This window comes from Mytilus californianus, unplaced genomic scaffold (genome assembly GCF_021869535.1).
Source record: "Mytilus californianus isolate M0D057914Y unplaced genomic scaffold, xbMytCali1.0.p SCAF_1, whole genome shotgun sequence".
Classification (NCBI taxonomy): Eukaryota; Metazoa; Mollusca; class Bivalvia; order Mytilida; family Mytilidae; genus Mytilus; species Mytilus californianus.
The window spans coordinates 65759739-65778175 of record NW_026262581.1 but is presented as its reverse complement, the minus strand read 5'-3'; the positions used below and the strand labels follow the sequence as shown (position 1 = coordinate 65778175).

The following is an 18437-nucleotide window of genomic DNA, read 5'->3' as shown; positions in this document are numbered from 1 at the left end:
AATTTATGGTAGAAAATGCGTTATGTATACAGGATTGACTGCATGTTAAATTTAAATTGAGATTTTTACATAATTAAAAATTGCTTTTAGTTGAAATAGTTAAATTAGACAAACCTTTAGAGTATAAACACCAGCAGGTATTTTAGTGAAGTTGTAGTAGCAACTGTCTTTATCAAACTGAAAATAGAATAACTTAATAAAAAAAAAGTCAATCAGATAAAAATCGCTGTTAAAACTTGGTGTGTTATATTATAAAATGGAGAACTTATAACAACAGGGGAAAACCTAAGTTATATGATAAGAGACAGAGAACTTATGTCAGCCAATTAAATCTAGACGGACATTAATAGGTTGCATTACTGTTTCAACAGTTTCACGACACAATATCTTGCACGTTCATATCAAACCCTCAATCAATAGCATTTTTCTATCTAAAAGACATCTGTAACTGACATGATTATAACGGATTATTTCCTTGTGCATATTTGGATAACTTTCAAAATTAGTATAATGATCTCATCTTTGCAGATTTAAGCGTTACTCATTCTTAAATTACAAACAATTTATGAATAAATTTTATTAATACGTTTCTATTTTAATGTTTTTGCAAAAAACCTTGAAGATAAAATTTAATTTCTATTTTTGCAAATATGGATGTTAATCAAACTACCCCTTGTGAGCTTTGTCACGACTTTTAGCCCATCGTCCATTGTAAGCTTTTTAAAATCATCCCCTAGAAACAACTTTTACAAAAAGAATTCAAAACTGAATCGTTACATCGTATCACCATTATAGATGTGAAGTTTCAAAATTATATTCAATGTTTCTGTCGATAAACAGCAAAGGTGTGAAATCATTAAAAAAATACTTCAATTAAAAAGTTCTTATTTTGGGTCTTACATCCTACAAACGTTTTTGGGTCCTTAAAGCTCTTCAACTTCGTGGCAGACTACTGGGCTACTAGGAAACATCCACCAGCAATGGCATCGACACATTGGTTGTAAATAAACTCATCATATATACAAGGATAAAATTTTGTACGCCAGATTCGCGTTTCGTCTACAAAATACTCATCAGTAACGTTCGAATAAAAAAAGTTAACGGTTTTGATATAGTACATTATTTCATATTCATTTGAGTATATACACAGCGTTTAGTTTTTACACATATGAAATCGAATATTTCACAGATCTACTTTTATTTCCAGCATAAACAGGTTTATTATCTTTGACAATTTACCATTTTGGTATGCTATCTGAGATATATCTTCAAGTTTTTGTTATTAATTGTTGTGTTTGTAAAACCAAATAAAAGCATTGTTTTGCGTTTTTATTTTTATTTTTTATATCTTCCCAAACTTAATCTATTGTCAAACATGCTCTGAAGTTTAAAATATTGGTTTCACTTAGCATTCAGGGGAGGATTTGTGATTTCAGCCATGAATGAATGGAAATGAGTTCTGCGCATACGTGACAAGTTAAGAGACTGTTAAGTTAAGAAACATTACACCGAAAAAATTATTCCCAAATTTATTCTGGAGGACGAGTCTGAGATAACAGATCCAAGTAATATTAGAAATGAACAAACGCAATTTTATATAAAATCATATACTAGTTCTAATCCATTGTTACTTGAAACTCACAGGGACACATTTCTTCAACATGACAACCCTTTTATTATTAAATCTAATGAGGAAGAAGTGGGTCGCTGTGATGGACCTTTAACGATGCAGGAATGTCTGTCTTCTCTTAAACATATGAAGAATTCCAAATCACCTGGTATAGGTAGATTCACTGTTGAGCTTTTAATTATAAAAACATTTGGAATTATACTAAGTTACCACTGGTAAGATGTCAAAATGAGGCCTTAGAATATGGAAAGTTCTCTATCACACAAAGACAGGGACTCATTACTTGTATACCAAAAAGTAAAATCACAAAAATACTGAACTCAAAATACTGAAAATTCAAAAAGGAAAGTCCCTAATCAAATGGCAAAATCAAAAGCTCAAACACATCAAACGAACGGATAACAACTGTCATATTCCTGACTTGGTACAGGCATTTTCTTACTTTTAGTCAATTTTGAAAAAGCTTTCGACACAGTCGAATGGTCTTTTATATTAGAGGCATATTTTTTAGAATTTTTTTCCTTGAAAAGGGGGGTCCGTCAAGGGGATCTCAGGCGGAAACCCAGTTGAAATTAAACAAAAGAAATGGAACTCTTTGTTAGAGAAGATAAAAGGGCGAAGTTGGTAAATTTGAATTGTTTACATCTGTTTCTATGGGCTTTAAAAGTTTAATAAATGTGCCTAATTTAGGATTTTATGCATGTTACGTATGTGTTTTACTTAAATAATTAAATTGAGCTTCAAGATACTTGTAAACTTGTAAATTATAGACAAAATTTCACAAAACAGTCGATTGTGGTAGGTGCAAATTCTCGTGGATCTTTTTTTATGCATAAGCATAAATTCAGCAGAAAAAAATTTCCAAAGGACGATAATCGATTTATCCTTTTAAAGCATCAATTTGCATCTCTGTTCCCGGTGACAGTTTTTTGGGAAAAAATCCCCAAAATGGGCAATTATTTCATCGAAAAGAGAAAGTCGAGTACACCTTTTAAGGTTCAGGCGTGTTTGAGTTGACTATTCTGTCTTGAAAACGTATAAAAGAAAAATATGTGATATATCATCTCGCTTCAGATTCTATTATTTTTATATATTTAGGCTGTAGGTTGATACAAAAACATCAAAAATTTACCGTACTTAAAGGTGAAATATATGGGTCAAGTGAAATACCTTTCGAAAGAGTCAATATGCCGATGAATCTTCCTTAGTCCTGGATGGTGATCAAAATTCCTAAACCAATGATTACATTTGTTTGATAGATATTTAGAATGTGCTGGACTTAGGTATAATGTTGTCAAAACTGAAGCCATATGGATTTGGTAAAAAAAGATAATATGGAAAAGCTTTTGCCAGACAAAAAAAATGTTTGGAACCTTTCTGGGAGAGTCATTGTTAAATAATTGGGCTTACAGAGAACCAACATATATTGGAAGGGTAATAGTTATTAAGACTTTAAAACTTCCAATATTGGTTCAAGTTCTGACCATCCTTTCTAACCCCCAGAAGGGATTCAAAACATATTTTTTCAATTCTTTATGGAGAGGAAAACCAGATAAAGACAAGAGATCAGTGGTAATGTCCAGACACTGTGATGGCGGTCTTAAGATGCTTAATACTTACTTTTGTTGTTATAGTGTAAAAATGTTTTGGCTGTATAAATTATTAGATCCACAAATTTGCTCACCTTGGAAAGTTTTGCTGCTAAGTTATATACAAAAATTTGGGGAAGACAAAATTTTACACTTATGTCAAGATGGATTACTTTATTTAGATAATAAAGTCAATCCCTTTTGGCATGATATCCTGGTAAATTTTTCCAAGTTGCGAAATAATAATACTGATATTCTGGCCCAGTGCATATGGCTGAAAATAAACATCAAAATAGATGGCAAGATGATTTTGAAGTTCAAATGTATATTCTTTATTAGTGATCTGGTGTCAGATAATAATACATTATTCTCATATGGAGAATTTAAAAAAAGTATGATATCTATACCAATTTTGTAGAGTTTTATGATATTATAAGCGCAATTTCAAATAGATGGCAAATATGATAGAAGGTAGTTCTTAATTGGACAATATTGGAAATAAATTGGTAGATTAAGTTAAAAAGGAACCAAAGTTCTTGTAAATTCTATAAATTATTTTTTTGAAGATAATAAAGTATTAGCTTTATCTTCCCTTAATAAATGGGAAATAGATTTGAATATGAAGATTGAATATTGGAATACTATTTACCCCATGCCTTTAATTATAACCAGAAATTCGTATTTACAAAATTTCCATTTTAAGATTAATTGTTCATAGAATTCTACCATGTAATTCATTTTTATTGAAATGTAAATTAAAAGAAACTGAACTATAATAGAATTGAGAATGGAAACGGGGAATGTGTCAAAGAGACAACAACCCGACCAAAGTGCAGAAAACAGCCAATGGCCACCAATGGATCTTCAACACAGCGAATAAAATAGGTTCAAACTTGTATACGGATATAAAGGGGTGTATTATAAATATTGGTTAGATCTCAGCACCTTTCAGCACCTTTGGTGGAATAAGACGGGGGTGTTCGGTATCGACGACACGGTTTTTTTTTTGTATAAGTTGAAATAATGGTAATTAAAATACGAGTTAAATACATAACTAAAAGATTTGAAATTAAAACAGATGGATGAATGAAGGCGATAGTACCTTACCTATGTTCATCTCTCGGAATCGATTAAGAAGAGACAATTTAATGAGAAACAAATACAGAGGAAATCGCATGAACTCCAAAAGGAGCGTGAAGGGTACATCTACATTGTAAGCGTCTCCTAAGATGCGAATTCACACTCCGTCCAAATGTCAAAATCGATAAAATAAACTGGTATCTAAAGATCTAAAACAATAATTAACAAAAATTCCGAACTCGAATGTAATTCCATAAACCCTAACAAAATCATACGCTAGACTATATCAACCAACAGAACGAATGAAAAACTATCATATTCCTGACTTAGTACAGGCATTTTCCGAAGAGAATGGTGGGTTTTGGGTTAAACCTGGTTTTTTTTATAGCTAGCTAAACTTCATTTTGTATGACGGATGTTTATAGTTCCGTTATATTGACAAAATAGGGTGAGCAACCCAAACAGACATAATTCGTTAATGTGACAATAATTGTGATCCAGCAGCCCAAACTGTGTAAATATACATCACAGACATACAACACAACTGACTAAACGAATTCAAACAAATGTCAAATAAATCTGACAAAAATGCCAACAAAAAGTGGTTCATAGTATTCTGACATAGACACCAAAACATTTTTGTAGTTGATAGCACAAACAGCATATTAAAACTTAATATCGTACAAGTATATGCTTTCCCGATAAAGTACAAATTAAGTTATGTATAAGACTGTGAAAGCATATCGCTAATGAGTTGTGATATCGACACATCATATCGTTCAACCAATTCATGACCGAAAAACTTATGTATTGTGGATTTCAGTCGTTCTTCCTCGTAATCCTATAGGGGCAGTTTAGTTGTAAGGAGCACATCCCTATTAAATCAACATTAAATGAAATATGTATTGTGTAAGCATGCACGAGCGTATTAACTAAGATATGTAAACGCCATACAATGGAGCAGAAGTTATGTTACTGCTGTGAAATGGGAAGTTGACAATTGGAAAGTTGAAATCACCACGTTTGTCATAAATTCTAGTTTGAAGTTGTTCATCTCTGTCAATATCGAGGAAAAGATCAAGATATGAAGCAGACCTTCTACTTCCGGTAGTATCCTTAATCTCAAGTTCACAAGGATATATGAGATGTAAGCATTTATTGGCATGTGGGTTATTGAGTGACACAACATCATCAGTTTATCTGAAAGTGAAATGAAAATGACTTCCTTCAATTATGTAGGGATAAATTCCTTATGAAGACGACACATAATAAAACAGTTAATATTGTATTAAGCTTTGAATAACGAATACATTACATTTTTTTATTTGGAACCGTGACTGAAAGACTGAAACGACTTCCTCCCCCTATGTAGGGATAATTTTCTGAGTTTAGAAGACTTGTTAATAGAATTTGTGTTTTCAGATAAACTGTTCCATTTGTCCACTACTGGCACTGAAAAAAAGTATTTTTAAAGGCGTTGTGTTGTAATTCATCTCTTCTTTGATAACTTATATTGGTGAACTCTGCCATTACATCTCTTCTTTGCTAACTTATATTAGTGACCTCTAGTATGACTTATTGACAGTGTAAGAATATTCTGCCGTTACATATTATCTATACAATGGATAGACTTATAAGTTTGTGTCATATCTATCTAGTCTTATTTTCGAGGGTAGGAAGTCTAACAGTCTTTAATCTTTTCACATAATTCTTTGTTTCAACTGAATCAACCATTTGTGTAGCCCTATGTTGAATATTTTCTATTTTACGGACATCCTTTTTAGTTACAATGACCATACAGGAGTCCAATACTCTAATAACGGCCGAACAATACACTTCAATAAGCTTAAAACATATCCTTGTCCGTATAATCAAATGATCTACGTATCGTAGCAAAAGCACGCTGGGATAGTAATATGTTTTTCGAACTTCCTTTCTAATTGTCCTCAATGTCCGAGTTAGTTTTGATATAGGACAATCCTTGTAATTCTTGGCTTGTGTCTTGATCATTGTCTTCGTTATCAGAACAGGAAGGGATTTCTGCCGCTTGGTTGGATTGTACAGGTAATTGGACTGCATTTTTAGTTTCTTGATTAACATCCAGATATGTGCAGTTGATACGCTGATTTGAGCTCAAAGGGCTAGTTTCTGTTTTCTTATTCGTCTCCTCATTTACTGTTGTAGCCGTATTCGTCGACTGTGGCGATTTAAGGACTGTGTCGGAGTATCGACCATTCTCTTTATCGACACATTTCTCAGATGTATCTGTTTGAACCAGCGTTTTAACATCAGTATCATGTTCGTTGTTTCGAGTGGAGATTGAAACCACTGATTTAGTTTTTGTCGAAGAATCTAATGCATCAACAATTTTCACCTCGGTTTGTTCCATTGATCTTGGATACGTAGCGCATGTTTCATCTTCTTTACAGGTAGCACCTTGACTTTCTTTAACATCAGTTGAATGATCAGTTCCAGATTTTGGTTCTGTTAAGCTAGGATCAGAGTCATCTCTATCTGGCAATTGAGAGGACGGGCCTGGCTGCGGTGGTATATTTGGTGGAGAAGCTATTGCATTATTCCTAGGCTGAAGGGTTTCAACTAATATTTCCCTGCTAAACTGTGTTATTTCTTTTATTAATTCTTTATGACTTTTGGAGGAAGGTAAATTTTCTATAAGACGCCGCAAATCTTTCACGTCACTTCTTACCAACCTATATTTCCTGCCAAACCCTGGCGGCGGACTCACATGGGAGAATATATCCTGGCAGTAACTATTTTGCGTTTTATCAAATGCAACAAAGTGGCACCAAATAGAAGGATGATCTTGATTTGCCTGTAGATCTTTTATTATTTTGGCAAGTTTGAAGTGTAGTAAATCTTCATTATTTCTAGATATTGAACTTTCAGCGTCAGATAAATATGCTTTGGTATGATACGATTCATATAAATCTTTTGTAGCCACAAATATAACGTGATTAAAATGTCCAATCATTTCAATAAAGTTACTGTCAATATTTTCAGGTGTTTTGCTTAAGCTTTCCTCATGTAGTAGCTGATTGAATAGGTTCTTCGTATTTGTTGTTTTGATTCCAAATGTTGTATTTATCATTTCTTCAAACCGAGAAACCGTTGTAGCTACACCCAATGACTTCACAAATGATATGAGTAGTACCTGGTTATTGATTAGAGGTTCATGTTGAGCATCCCCCAAATCATCTGAAAGAAAAATTATACTAAGCAGTGATTAATCTATTTATATCATGCAAGTACAGCATATATATATTGAAAGTCTCGCCATTTGCTGTTTACATTTTATGCCTGCGAACCATTTACAGATTTAGACCAAGACACAAAGGAGATCATGAGTATTTCAAATTTCCATTACTAAAAGAGGGGCGAATGATACCAAAGGGACATTCAAAGTCATAAGTAGAAAATAAACTGACAACGTCATGGCCAATAAAGAAAAAGACAAACAGATAAACAATAGTACACAAAACACAACATAGAAAACTAAAGACTGAGCAACACGGACCCCACCAAAATCTGGGGGTGATCTTAGGTGCTCCGGAAGGGTAAGCAGATCCTGATCCACATGTGGCACTCGTCTAAACATTTAAGCGTTTCAACATGAGTTTGGGATACATTTCGCTACGACTTTTTCTCTCAAATCGAAAAACAACGAACAAATCCATACTTTAAAAAAACAAACAAGAAAACAACAAAGGAACGGAAAATGTTTGATGGCTCAAGTAATTGTTTTCCTTGATATGTCAACAATGAAAACTAGAAAGATTCTAATCATGGATCTTCTAGACATTTATTGGAACTATATTTTCTTGGTTTTTGGTCTTGGTATTGCTTAAACTCGGAAACATAACCGAAAAAAGCCTCGGAGTAAATGTTGCAAAACATTTGGGCATGACCAGACGTATATTGTTGTGCTTTGACTAAAAAGTTACATCTGATAATGATTATAAATTGACCTTTACTCGAACGCCTTCTTTCAATTTAATACACGTTAGTATAACATTATATGTAACTAATTGCAATGTTGAATCTTCTAACTAACTAATGACAGTCAAATATTTAACGACTAATAAAATATTTCAATTGGTAGCTTTTCGTACCTAGTTTGTTTACATCCATTTGCGCCTTATTATTGTTTTTTTTCCAAATATAAAAGGTCAGGGAAAATAAAAGTGCACTTAAAAAGCGTTATATTGCTTGCATGTAATTTTTGCCGTAAAATATACACGAAAAACGTGTTGCCCTATCTTAATGTCAGAAAAAGTGTTCATCGGCTCCCGACTATAACTGCATTTTACATAATAGAAAAACAAAAGATATGAGGTATCCATCCATGACACAAAATTAGTACATGCAGAGCAAAAAACACATTTAAACTAACTTTTACAAAGCTATTCAAAATAATACATGCTAAGATTGAGTAAAGAACGAAACTAGTAGTAAATTGGAACACTTCATAGTCTGCTACTTATTTGTATTTATTGGAGCTGTTGTTATAAATATGTACTGTAGCTTTATAATTTTTTTTTATTTCAGAAACAGTGTCGAAAGACACAATTCTAACATCAACTCGATTCAAGTTGGATAAAAATCATTTGTGGATCTAGCGCTACTTAAACCTAATAGTATTAAACACATAAAAAGCGGATCGTGTCAGTAGTTCACTAAGGGGGAAATGTAGTTTGAGTGGTTTATTCATTTTAGGTGCCTTCGAATAGTTGAAAATTTTCAACTAATTTTTGTAGCTTGCTGCTTACAGGCATAATAATTTGGAAAAGTCGCATGTGGCCGATTTGTGGCAATTATGAATTCTTTTTACTGTCTCGTTTTGAAGTCCCACATAATACCAGTGATATCGTTCCTGTTAGCACTTTGCGGTATGGACCTTTTGTGTCAGATTTTGGGTTTCATGATTTTGTCATGATTGAATTATTCTACGAGTTATTGGCAGAAATTTCAAATATTATGTCATACCTAAAACTGTCGTCATATTTTATATATTAAGAAAAACCATACGTGATAAATCAAAGAACAACAAATTCAGTTTGACTATAATTTTAATGATTTTATAATTCTGGCCTGTGTTGCACAAGAAAATGTAACTATCAAAATTGATCGTAATAACTAAGCATATTGAATTTTTCAAATATTATGATAAATTGAAGTCGAAAACATTTGTGAAACGCATGCCAGATGGTAAAACGTTCAGATGACAATACAGTCAATATATGAATATAAAATTGGCAAAATAACTTAATTAATGGTTTTCTTTAAGGGTTTAAAGGCCTGTAAGAACAACTATATATGTATCTTATTATATAACATAAAAATTACCATGATGTCTATCGTGACTATGTTTTCTCTCCCGGTGCCATAATATGAAAACTGCCACTAGAACAAACATAACAAACGTTGCGGTTATAATGCCAATAGTGTACTGCAACCATTTCATTCTTTCTTCATCTGTAAAAGTATAACAAATGTTGCATATTCAACTTCAATTTTGCTATAATAAGCATTGCGTTTTAGTTGTAAAGTTGTACCATCTTTGGTCCTTCTGTGACAACCAAATTTTTCTTGTAATTTTTAATGTATGCAATATTTATATACACCTTTGTATCAGGACTATCTACAGTGAATAATTTAGCTATGTGACAAACAAGAGTTGCAGGATGCATAATATTCATATACAAAAATGTTTATAATTCAGGTTTTCTGTAGGTTATTTTAACTATATATGTGCACGTATATGTTTCTTTTAAACATATATATAATAATATATTCATAGTACCAATAGTAATATTCTGATGATATGATGAAGCCTGAGGAGACAATCTCATCGTAGAGTTGATAGTTCTACTTTTAACACAAGATGGTGGATCACTGCTATACTGTGGACAATGATACAGTATCTACAAGAAAGAAAAAACGATAGAAAAGGGAAAAAATTTACAGAATATAAAACATATTGAAATGAGTCATTTTATCGATGTGATAGTTTTCGCATGAATTTATTGCATTGCTAAGTATCCTTTGTTCGAATTCAATAAAAAACGTTTTCATTTTTAGTTTAATTGGTGTAAAATATGCACATTAGTTTCACATTAGAAAATTTACGTGTTAAATTATTTGCTTCCTGTTGATTTTTTTTAATTTATGGTATAAAATGCGTTACGTATACAGGATTGACTGCATGTTAAATTTAAATTGAGATTTTTACATAATTAAAAATTGCTTTTAGTTGAAATGTTAGATTAGACAAACCTTTAGAGTATAAACACCAGCAGGTATTTTAGTAAAGTTGTAGTAGCAACTGTCTTTATAAAACTGAAAATAGAATAACTTAATAAAAAAAAAACAGTCAATCAGATAAAAATCGCTGTCAAAACTTGGTGTGTTATATTATAAAATGGAGAACTTATAACAACAGGGGAAAGCCTAAGTTATATGATAAGAGACAGAGAACTTATGTCAGCCAATTAAATCTAGACGGACACTAATAGGTTGCATTACTGTTTCAACAGTTTCACGACACAATATCTTGCACGTTCATATCAAACCCTCAATCAATAGCATTTTTCTATCTAAAAGACATCTGTAACTGACATGATTATAACGGATTATTTCCTTGTGCATATTTGGATAACTTTCAAAATTAGTATAATGATCTCATCTTTGCAGATTTCAGCGTTACTCATTCTTAAATTACAAACAATTTATGAATAAATATTATTAATACGTTTCTATTTTAATGTTTTTGCAAAAAACCTTGAAGATAAAATTTAATTTCTATTTTTGCAAATATGGATGTTCATTAAACTACCCCTTGTGAGCTTTGTCACGACTTTTAGCCCATCGTCCATTGTAAGCTTTTTAAAATCATCCCCTAGAAACAACTTTTACAAAAAGAATTCAAAACTGAATCGTTACATCGTATCACCATTATAGATGTGTAGTTTCAAAATTATATTCAATGTTTCTGTCGATAAACAGCAAAGGTGTGAAATCATTAAAAAAATACTTCAATTAAAAAGTTCTTATTTTGGGTCTTACATCCTACAAACGTTTTTGGGTCCTTAAAGCTCTTCAACTTCGTGGTAGACTACTGGGCTACTAGGAAACATCCACCAGCAATGGCATCGACACATTGGTTGTAAATAAACTCATCATATATACAAGGATAAAATTGTGTACGCCAGATTCGCGTTTCGTCTACAAAATACTCATCAGTGACGCTCGAATCAAAAAAGTTAAAACAGTCAAATAAAGTACGAAGTTAAAGAGTATTGAAGACCCAAAATTCCGAAGAAGTCCAGACTACTGGGATGCTGATATCTTCGGGGAGGAAACCTCAACCAGCAGTAGAATCGACCCAGTGGTTCTTAAACCACTCATCATAGATACTAGGATTATAATTGTGTAAGCTTAATGCAATCACACTTTCGGTAAATCAGCTGTCATCAAAGTAGGATGTTTAGTGTCGTTTAATATTTTCAAAAAGAAGCTTTTACCATTACAGCCGGTCTCCAATTGTCGTGGTTTTCTCTGTGATTGTAATTTCTGAATTAGGATATGCTTGGTCTCTGTCTTGATAGTTAAAAGCTTAAAATCTAAACAAAAATGACTCCTATAGCTATTAACACTAGAGATATTAGATATTACCTGCATTGTGCTTTTCTTTGGCATTTCCGATAAAAATAAGTCAAAACTTATTGATATATCTTCAGGGCAGAAATTCGAGGATTGTACTACAATGTCTGTGGAGGTTGTAATGACAGATAAATCATCTTTCCAACATTTACAGCTGTTTGTTGGACCTGTAAATATGGAATACGGTTAAGAATTTAAAACACAAATTATGTTATGATAATCGGAGAAATGTGTACTGAAAGGCTGTATATTAAAAGTGTGTCAATAAAGTATGCTAATAAAATGTGTGCCAATAATAATCACTGAAATCGAAACATACCAAAATATAATATGATGCAAATATGACTGCATGTGTATATGCCTGTACCAAACCAGGAACCTCTGGTGTCTTTGTGGGTATCGTAGTAAGTTTGTCGTTTAAAAATATTGCACTGTGTCTAAACTACATCCGCAAAACATGTTTGAATTCGATAGTATGTAATATGCAGTACTGTGACGGACCACTTAAAGAAAGATAAAAGGTAGGATTTCTGTTTACTTTTTGTTATTTGTATAAAGTTGTAGAATATAAATACACATATTACTATTTTCGATTGTAAGATGTAATATTTTCTGCAACCGTTCTAGATTATTGAAGAAATAAGTGAGAATGCACGACAAAATGATGAGTAAGAGTGACCGTTACCTCTAATTTGTTTAATTTCTCTTTCAATTTCGCTTATTGTACGGAAAGAAATCGTGTATTTACTAAACAGGCTCGATGCAGTCGCCAAACAGATATACTGGCATGGTGGATAGTTGTCTCATTGGCAATCATTCCACATCTCTTTATTTATATATAATATATCTAACATCAATCAATTACCTTCAAAACTTTTCAAAATCTAATGTTTTATTTTGACATAACACCAAGAAGTGAATAATATATGTGTGATAATATTAAAAGACAAGTACTATTTTTTTAAATGTGTATGAGTAAGAGATGTTGATTATACGTAAATAAGACAGTAACCCAACGACACACTTTATTTCTGATGAGTCGACCGAAGTCTATCGAAACAAACTTCACTGGCCATGTGTGCCTCTACTGTATTTGAGTTTTTATGTATGCCCATTTTGATCGCTTCTTCTTTTATTAGTGACTTGGTGTCCTGCTGAGGTAAAGTTTAAGTTAACCATGTACACCCTAGCTCTTATCTTTTCCAGTTTGATTACATGTACATATATATCAACAATAAATTCTAAAGAAACTAAATAAAGTAGTTCATTTTTATTTTATATAATTACCTTTATGTGTGGTAATTGTTCTCTGTATCGTTCGTTTCGACCTTTCGAATTCCGCTGACTTTCCATAGATTTCGTATTTTTCGGTATACTGTCGACACTTATCAACATTGGAAGATTTTTCCGACTTCGGGTAATTCCATTTTTTTTTACGTATCAAACTCCATACAGTGACTTGCACAAACGATGCGTTAGTAGCCTCCGGAAGATTTATGTTAGTAAGTTGGTACTCATGCCGTTTTCTTTTCCCCTTTAAAAAAGAATGAAAATGTAACTACATCAAATTTTTTAACGTACAGTTTGAACACTGAGCACTATAAACTATGCATCCCACTTCCTTCCTATACGTATTTAATTTTGAAGAAAATTCTGGCTTGTGAAATACAGACATTGTGAATAACACGTTAAGTTGCAGTTAGATCAAATACATTGATAGATTGGAGATTGCGATGATATGTTTTAACTTGGTTACTTACAATTAAACGCTTTGATTTTAATATCTTTTGAAAATATGAATCAGCTCATTTTATGGTGCATAGAATCATATATATGCTGTATATGTATTCACAAACGAAACTGCTTGTGCTCTTTGGTCACAATAGACAAACAAAAAAGGAAATGAATATAAAAGTGAAACTTTAATTGATTAAAGGCACGGACTGAGAAGTTTGTAAATCTCTTACAGAAAACAGTAAACTGACCTTAAAGAAGTTTTCTGCTACTATATATCTTGATATCAATGGTTCCAATATTTCTATTCTCAGAAGAAATCCTTTTAGTCTGATGTGTTTATCAGCTTGAACAGAAGAATATGAAGAGAAAAAAAAACTACTATACATTTTTCTACCAAAAATTCATAAAGATTAATGATATCAATTATTCAAAACTCTATTTTTCAAAGTTGTTTTCTAAATTATCATATGTTGATTTTTGGTGTAATTTTTTTGATTGTTTGTATTGAATAATGTGTTGACCAGCATATATTTCAGACATTGTTAGTTTTAGTTGGTGAAATAGAAATAACAGAATGTATGTTTAAGCAATGGACCAAGCGACAAAGTATATAACGTTTTGGCTGCTAAATATGAAAATACATAATTGCAAACTTTTATAAACCTTGTCAACCTCAGAAATAACGGAAATGAACTATACATTTTGTTATTGTTATCACATCACAAAATTCAAATATGGCAAACGACTAGTTTCCTTTGCTAAAAAAAAATCTATTAAGTAATAAATAAATCAGAATTTCATTATGACAAAAATATTTACCTGGTTTTAAGTACTGCCAGCTAACGGTTAGATGTACAGTTCCAGTGGTATTTAAATGGTACATTATTTTGACGTTTCTTACTTTAGGTGGATTATGTCCATCTGGTAAAATCTTCAAGTACTTGGTAATTTGCCGAATTGAACAATCTGAAAAAAGACATATTTTTTAGTATGAAATATAGAAAATAAAACACAAATTAGGTGAGAGACACATTAATGAATTAAATATTCGAGAATGATTATATGCAGTTATTTCCTTTGCCTAAAGCACATGTGTAGTTTTGTTAGTAAAGATTACACACAATATTGACAATGATGTCTCCGTAAAAAGCATTAAAACGTTATAAAACGCGCGAGTTAGACTCTGTTTTAGATGGAACACGATTTTGTTTTCCAAGTCGAGTGCGATAGTCTCAACCAATCAATTATTTATTAATCTATCAATAATTACATACAATGGAATGATAAATATAATGAATCTTACGCTGGTGTATTGTAGTACAATTGCATTTGTCAGTAGCATAATCACCATCCTTATGTACCTAAAATATATAATTTTAGATTTATTTTAAGATTTAATATGCGTCTCGTTCTGAAAATATAAAATAAAACGATGTAGTATGATTGACAATGAGACAACATTCAACCAAAGACCCAATGGCGTAGAAGTTAGCAACTATAGGTCACCGTACGGCCTGGTGTTACAGCACAAAATAAGAACTATAAAAATCAGTTGAAAAAGGCTTAGCTCATCAGAGCGATACAAAGCACAAAAAAACACAAAAGACACAAAGTACAGATCTGAGAGTACTCACAGTTACTGAAAGCTAGTTCAAACCCCATAACAACTAATAAAAAAATCATGTATCTAAGTTTAAGAGCTCATTCTCAAGAAAGAAAAACAAATTTGTTTTTCATTTCATAAGACTTTACTATATTTCATCGTAGTTATCCATTACAATAATTTAAAATAAGCTTTTGGGTAAAAAATAAAGAATGCTGGTAGCAAGCCTTATAGGAATTTTTTATTATGTTTGAAATCAGTTCGTTCAGCAGTTCTCGAGAAGAGTTTCTCTGATATTTTGCATGGGGTCAAACTTAAATTAAGGCACAATGTTGGTGGTGGTAATGGATGCTTGGCAAAGCTCAACTTGCCAGTACAAAATACACAGTAAAAACCTTCTTTGACAACTGGTTTCTAAACATTCAATATTTCTTTAAGACAAATTTCGCAAGTATTTTGCCATATGGAACCACAAGGAAAACTGTCATATTGCTTTTAGTTGATTACATCATCTCGCATTTCAAATTGATGGTCTTAATGTAGCTTCCTTTATTTGCATTATTAAAATAATTAATTACTTTTTTTGTGATTTGATAATATCTGAGTTTCAATGGACTGAGTACATCACACGAAGATTACTATTTACATTTTAACCAATCAGACACAAGGGTTGAAGGATGCGGACTTTGGACTGCCACTTTTAAACGTGGGTATATATGCTGGATATGAGTATAGAAATAGAAATATATAAAAATTGCCATCCCTGAACTTCTCATCCCGTCCGAAACTAAATCCAATACCTTATGTAGGGAGTATGCCACGCTCTCTGCACACTGAAAAACCGTATAACAACTCTTGTTGGTCCGTAGGTGGCCTGTTTCAATGCAAAATTTCTGCTCCTTTCTAGCATACCCTTATTTATAAGTGCCAGTCCCAAGTTTTCCGTCCGTCCTCCCGGTCGACTTATCTATTGTAATAATTGTTATCTTGATTTCGTCCTAAATATGCATGAAATATTTGCCGTTAGACGTTAAATATCCATCGAACTATTAACCGATAAAAAAAAATCTTTTAACTATATTTGTCATTTAATCCTCAAAACATTTATATCGAGCATGCTTATACTGATGAAAAAATAAATTGTTGAAAAGAATAAGAATCACAAAACTCGCCATTTCTTGTTATTTTTAAAAGGAATACATAAAAAAAGAATTTTAAGACAGCCTTTTGAAAGGACGAGGAACTGACAAAATGCATGAAATTCGTCCTGAATAAGTAACGTTTTCAAAGGAAGTGATTTTAAACAGTTTTCCATGTAATCATAAGTATCTAATTTGAAAAGGTTACTTCCTCTATCTATTTCAGTATCGTCCTGAATACTCATGAAATATTAGTAGCTGGACGATAAGAACAAAACAATCAAATCAAACCTGTTTCTGTCTAAATATTTGCGGTTAACAACGAAACATGTCAACCCACAATCGCCGATCTAATATCATGCATATCAATGTCAAGAAATATTTTGTGAAAAAACTAAACATGTTCCGCATGCATGTTTTTTTTTGGATAAATTGTTTATTTTTAAAATGTATGTCTTCGAACAACAGGAATTTGGAATAGCTATGATTTTTCTTTGTTTTATTACATAAAGATTATGCTAAAATAGCGTCCCAAACATTCTTTTCACTTAAAATGTGTACTTATATTTACGATACCTTTAAATTAAAGATAAAAATAACACAACTATTGCTGTACTTCTAAAATTGAAACAATTTTCATTAGAATTATGTTAGATTGAAAGAATTCCTATTAATTGCCTTTTTAAATTTTTTTTAGGTAGATTCGCTATTTGTCTTTCATAAAATGATATCTAAGGCCACACTGATTGAAAGGTATAAAAGGAAAGTACCGTCAGAGAACTACACGACTTGGACTTTAAGTACATTGAGTCTAAATTGGTTTGCTTTATATCACGGAATAGCCGTTTTCCCCTTAATTTGAAACATGTCTTACTAATGATTAACAATTTGTCGTAGTGTATTTCCAAGTCTACGAGAGTATTTCAAATTAAAATTTAATTACGGCCTTTAAAGCTGGACTGTATAGTAGACAAGGAGCACATTAATACATTTTACTTTCCAGATAAGCTTACTGTTATCTTAACCATAAGAGTTACACTGATATTCTACATGCGTGTCTTCTTCCTTTAATGGGCTTCGTAAGTGAACAGTTGTAAGATTAGATTTCTAACCCTACCCATTATGCTATTATTTTCCAGTAATTGTCAAAATTATCTGTCTTATTTTCATTTTCATTTTCATTTGAGATGTGTGCATGGATATTTGTTCTCTTATTGAATATCCACGAACTATTTGCCACTAGCAGGCCTAAGAAACCAACAATCATTTAAGTAATCAAATGTAGTTTAGTAGACGTTTGGTTTAGCTGTTAGGGGTATATAAATACGCAGAAACAAATTCATTTAACAGTTCCATTAATGAGCACATCCCTTGGTAATTTAAAGAAACATCACAAGCTTGTTAGTTAAACTGGCCTATCTTTCGTATTGTTGCTTTATTCTTCTAGGTAAGTTGTCTGTTGTTGCATGTTCTATATTGACAAATGTTTTCAGTGTTTAATCGTTTTAAAGTAATCTTATACATTTCAAAGGAGGATAAGTTACATAAGATGGTTCCTTCAAGAATAAAATGATATAATTTGTACTTTTTAGTACATACATGCCTTTTGTGATATTACTGGCGTCATAGATATGTTGAAATTGGCATGATTATCTTTAATGGTAATTTTAGAAAGATTAAATCTGAGCCAATGCATCTATTAAAAGTTACCCAAAGACATTTCATCCACATGAGCATATTTTTATAATACATCGTGTAATACCTTAAAAGTCTGAAGCCCTAATGCAAATGTTTAAGGCAAACTTTAAAAAAACATTATTGCCTTGTGAATATCTGAAGGTGTTATTTGAAAGATATATCAATTAATCTTTTCATTTTTGAATTGTAAAATATATGAAAAAAAAAACACATTTGAATACTCGTCACTGAATCCGCAAATAAGGACCAAACAAAATCCGTCTAGGAGGTCAACATACATT

At 31.8% G+C, this 18437-nt stretch overlaps 1 protein-coding gene across 5 annotated transcripts in view; it reads right to left on the bottom strand.

The window, feature by feature from the left end:
- LOC127722556 (uncharacterized) overlaps positions 1-18437 on the bottom strand; it is a 34982-nt gene that overhangs the window by 5002 nt on the left and 11543 nt on the right. For 2 of the 5 annotated variants that reach the window (XM_052229326.1, XM_052229327.1), the window contains exons 2-10: positions 15020-15077; positions 14536-14682; positions 13965-14059; positions 13267-13513; positions 11992-12146; positions 10594-10656; positions 10121-10241; positions 9664-9792; positions 5439-7515 (exon numbers count right to left, since the gene is read on the bottom strand). In XM_052229326.1, coding sequence (XP_052085286.1) covers positions 6236-7515; positions 9664-9792; positions 10121-10241; positions 10594-10656; positions 11992-12146; positions 13267-13513; positions 13965-14059; positions 14536-14682; positions 15020-15077 — 2295 coding nt within the window. In that variant the 3' untranslated portion in view covers positions 5439-6235. Of the gene's footprint in view, positions 1-114; positions 178-5438; positions 7516-9663; positions 9793-10120; positions 10242-10593; positions 10657-11991; positions 12147-13266; positions 13514-13964; positions 14060-14535; positions 14683-15019; positions 15078-18437 lie in introns of those variants that run through there. The other 3 variants (XM_052229328.1, XM_052229330.1, XM_052229329.1) reach the window with 3 other exon arrangements.